The sequence below is a fragment of the Notamacropus eugenii genome, chromosome 5 (genome assembly GCF_028372415.1).
Source record: "Notamacropus eugenii isolate mMacEug1 chromosome 5, mMacEug1.pri_v2, whole genome shotgun sequence".
In the NCBI taxonomy this organism is placed as follows: Eukaryota; Metazoa; Chordata; class Mammalia; order Diprotodontia; family Macropodidae; genus Notamacropus; species Notamacropus eugenii.
In genome coordinates this window covers 170724525-170728449 of record NC_092876.1, presented here as the reverse complement: position 1 = coordinate 170728449, position 3925 = coordinate 170724525, and the positions used below count along the sequence as shown (strand labels likewise).

Here is a 3925-nt window from a genome sequence, read left to right as displayed (position 1 = left end):
AATTATTTAAATCCTCTTGTAGCCCTAATATTCTCTGTTTCATTCCTATTATGAAACCTTGGAAATTTAACTTCTAGTTGCAGGGATCATTGTCCCAAGAAGGTTATCTATGAAAATTACATTTTCATACATAATTTTAAAATAAAAGAACCATCTCTTTCAGTATAAGGAGCAGGTCAATCCATGGATGAATTTCACAGTTATTCTATTCATCTGATATGGAAGCCAGGGTTGTAGGAGGATGAAGATGTGGGAGGAGAGATCCAGCCTACCCTATGTCTCCAAAGCATCTCTGAGTGGGGGTTCAAATTAATTATATGTGTAGGACAGGTTATGTGCTTTGTGCAAGTCTCTCTCTCTCTCTCTCTCTCTCTCTCTCTCTCTCTCTCTCTGTCTCTCCCTCCCTCCCTCTCTCTCTCTCCCTCTCTCTGTCTTTCCTCAGAATGTCAACTTCCACTAAAGCAATCGTTCTGATATTGTGCCTTTCAAAACAAGGTTCTTTTTGTGAAATTCTTCAAGGCAATTTTGACATCCTTGTTTCTCAGACTGTAGATAAGGGGGTTTAGCATGGGCACTATGATAGTGTAAAACACAGAAGACACTTTCCCCTGATCCATGGAAGTGACTGAAGATGACTGTAGGTACATGAATCCACAAGAGCCAAAGAAGACACCAACTGCTGCAAAATGGGAGCTGCAGGTGCTGAAGGCTTTTGATCTGCCCCCTCTGGATTGAATTTTTAAAATGCTAGCAATGATTAAAATGTAAGAACAAATAATGATCAGTGTTGGAAAAGGGATATTAAATATACTGGAGGCCAGAATCACTATGTCATTGACATATGTGTTAGAACAAGAGAGTTGCAAGAGTGGAAAGATATCACAGAAGTAATGATTAAGGGCATTTTTCTTACAGAAGAGCACTCTAAGCAAGCATCCTGTGTGAGCTGTGGCCCACACCAGGCCCAGTGAATATACCCCACTCACCAACCATGAGCACACTTGATGAGACATCATAAGATTATAAAGAAGGGGATGACATATAGCAACATAGCGGTCATATGCCATTACAGCCAACATGTGACATTCAGAAATTACAAGAAAGGCAAAAAAATAGAACTGCGTCATACAATCAGGGTAGGAGATGGTGTTTTTCTTTGATAAAAAGTTCACCAGCATTTTTGGAATAATGACAGTTGATTGACAGAAATCAATGATGGACAAACTGCAGAGGAAATAGTACATGGGTGTGTGAAGATGAGAATTGAGTCTAATCAACATGATCATGCTCAGGTTGCCTACCACTGTGACAACATAAATCCCTAGGAACAGGAAGAAGAGGGTCAGCTGGAGCTCAGGCTGGTCTGTCAGCCCTATAAGGATGAACTCAGTCACTACTGAATAATTTCCTTTTTCCATTCTATTGGATTGTAGTGTAGACTGAGGCAAAAAACTGTAAACATGAAGGAAAAACAAACAACAACAAAGAGGAAGTAATCATTATTACCAATTCCTTAAAGTAGCTCAGACAGAGGAATAAAATTGGATACAGTCATCTAATCTTTTTGTCTAATACTCCTTTCCTAACAGCTACTGACCTTCAGTTTTCACATTCATATAATTAATGTATAATAACCTGTTGGCAAAATCTATATATGATCTCTCTAACATATAACAGTAATTATTTCTATTCTTATAACCATTCATAGTTTCAAAGTTCATTGCCCACACTCTATAGTACATGCAACAAGTAGGTATTACAGGTATAAAATTCCTAGAGAATATGGAGGATCTAGTTCTCACAGTTAGTAAGTATAAGATATACAAGCAGAATTAATTCTCACTTGATCCCAATTTTAGTAGTGATTATGCTGAGTTTTAAATGATGGGTTAGAAACCCATTTGTTACCCTATTGTTAAAATAGCTATTAGGGTGAGAAAGGCAATGGTGATATCATCCAAAGTCTAATTTCTGATGCAGTTCAGGAAGAGGTACAATTATTTCATCTCTTCACTTTAGCAGTTTACCTGTGACTTTTCCATTCTACATCTTAAAACTTGCAAAACTCTGTCCATTACCCATGAACTGTCCAGAAAATATGATTGGAGCTTGCCAACTTCAGAACTGTGGACTCTTGTCTCCTCATGATCAGGAAAGACATCAGAGAAGCATAGTCTTTGCTAAGGACAAATATTTGGAATGTTATGAGCTAAGAAGGAAATCTGGTTGTCTTCCATGGAGATAGTTCTTAGGGACTTGAGATAGTGTTTTACTGGAACAGCATGTTAATATGATGACCAATCAGGAAACCACTGTTATATATAATGTACCTAAATTTTATCAAAGTATTTCATAAAAACCTCATTAGAGAAAGAATGAAGGAATATGGATTGGACAGAATTGCAATTTGTTTGACTCACAAAGAGTAGTCATCATTTTGAAAAGTTATCTTGAAAGGCAGTTTCCAGGAAAGCTGAGAAGGAATTCTTGCTTGGTCTTGTTTTATTAAATAAAATATAAACAGAGATGATATGTTTATCCAATCCAAACATTACACAAAGCTTGAAGAGGTGAGGACCTTAGAGTTACAGTAAACTTACAGTTTTCTGTAAATGTGATCCAACAATATCATGACAGTTTAAAAAATTGGGCTGAATCTAATATGATGAAATTTAATAAAGACATAAATGTAAAATTGTGAACAGCAGTTAAAATATGTTTCAGTAAGCCCAGAAGTATAGAGATATGTTTAACAGTCACTTTGACATAGACCTAGGTTTTTTAGTTGACTGCCAACACAATTTAATTAAGAAACGTGATGTAGTAGCCAAAAAAGAAACAAATAAACAAAAAATGAATGTGCTTCTGGACTACATGAAGAGAATCTTAACTTCCAGGAATCATAAGTATGACCAGAACTCTGGCTGATATATTTCAAAGGTTTTATGACTGTTTCCAAGATTCCTGGGACTTCATGACTAATACACAGACAGAGGCTTCTGTGATAGTCCTGTTGGCTCTGCCATATTGTACTTTAGTCAAACCACACTGGGGATATTTTATCCAGTTTTATTTGCCATAGTTTAGGAAGGACATTGACAAGTTGAAGAACATTCAGAAAAGGACAATGAGGGTCATAAATGAGTATGTGAATGAATATGTTATAAGAATAATTTGAACTATTTTGGAAATTTAATTGAGAGAGAAAGAATCAGAGGAACATGGTAACTGTTTCCACTATTTTAAGGGTTCTCATGTTGAAAAGGGATTCAGCTTGTTCAGTTCATCTCCAAAGAAGTGAACCAAGCATGACATATGAAAGTAGCAAAGAGGCAAATTTAGGTTTAATGTGAACTTAAAAATCTCTAAGAATTATACACAACCCACAGTAAGATAAGCTGCCTTGGTAGTAGTAGATTACCCCCTCAAAGCAGGTCTTCAAGTGGAAGCATGATGACTACCTCTGCAGTATGAGTATTGGGGGAAATTGTAGGGTGTGACTTGGATTAGATGGAAGTTCTCTTCTAACCCTAAAAGATTATAGTTCTATCATTCTGAGCTGGAGTTCCTCAGACCTCTCAAATATTTACTTTTGAAACCACCTGTTCCCAGTCTTCAGCCTCATGCCACTGTTGGTGATGCATAGGCCAGAATATGAAAATGCTTTTTCTTTAATAAAGTGCTGAGGTTCCATGAATCTCTGTTTAGAAGGAGGAATAATTTTGAAATGATCAAATACTCACCCTCTGGCACTGGATCTCAGAGTCTCTTCATCCACACAATCCTGACAGGTCAATGTCTTCTCTGAAGGTTGATATCGTCCAAGTATAGAGGCTTCTAATGCTATTTAGTGTGGATGAGAATTATGGCACAGAACAGTCTGAAACGCTTTGGGAATTTATTTCACTTGTAGATGACTATCCCT

The 3925-nt window shown here is 36.8% G+C and overlaps 1 protein-coding gene across 1 annotated transcript; it reads right to left on the bottom strand.

Annotated features, from left to right (window-relative positions):
* Positions 1 to 485: 485 nt before the first annotated feature.
* Positions 486 to 1427, bottom strand: LOC140509025 (olfactory receptor 8G50-like). The gene has a single exon (XM_072616936.1). It carries the CDS (start codon positions 1416 to 1418, stop codon positions 486 to 488), a length of 933 nt encoding a protein of 310 aa, XP_072473037.1. The 5' UTR covers positions 1419 to 1427.
* Between the last annotated feature and the right edge of the window lie 2498 nt (positions 1428 to 3925).

Coding starts and splice junctions, on each gene's coding strand:
- LOC140509025 (XM_072616936.1), bottom strand. CDS start 1,418: ATGGAAAAAGGAAATTATTCAGTAGTGACTGAGTTCATCCTTATAGGG.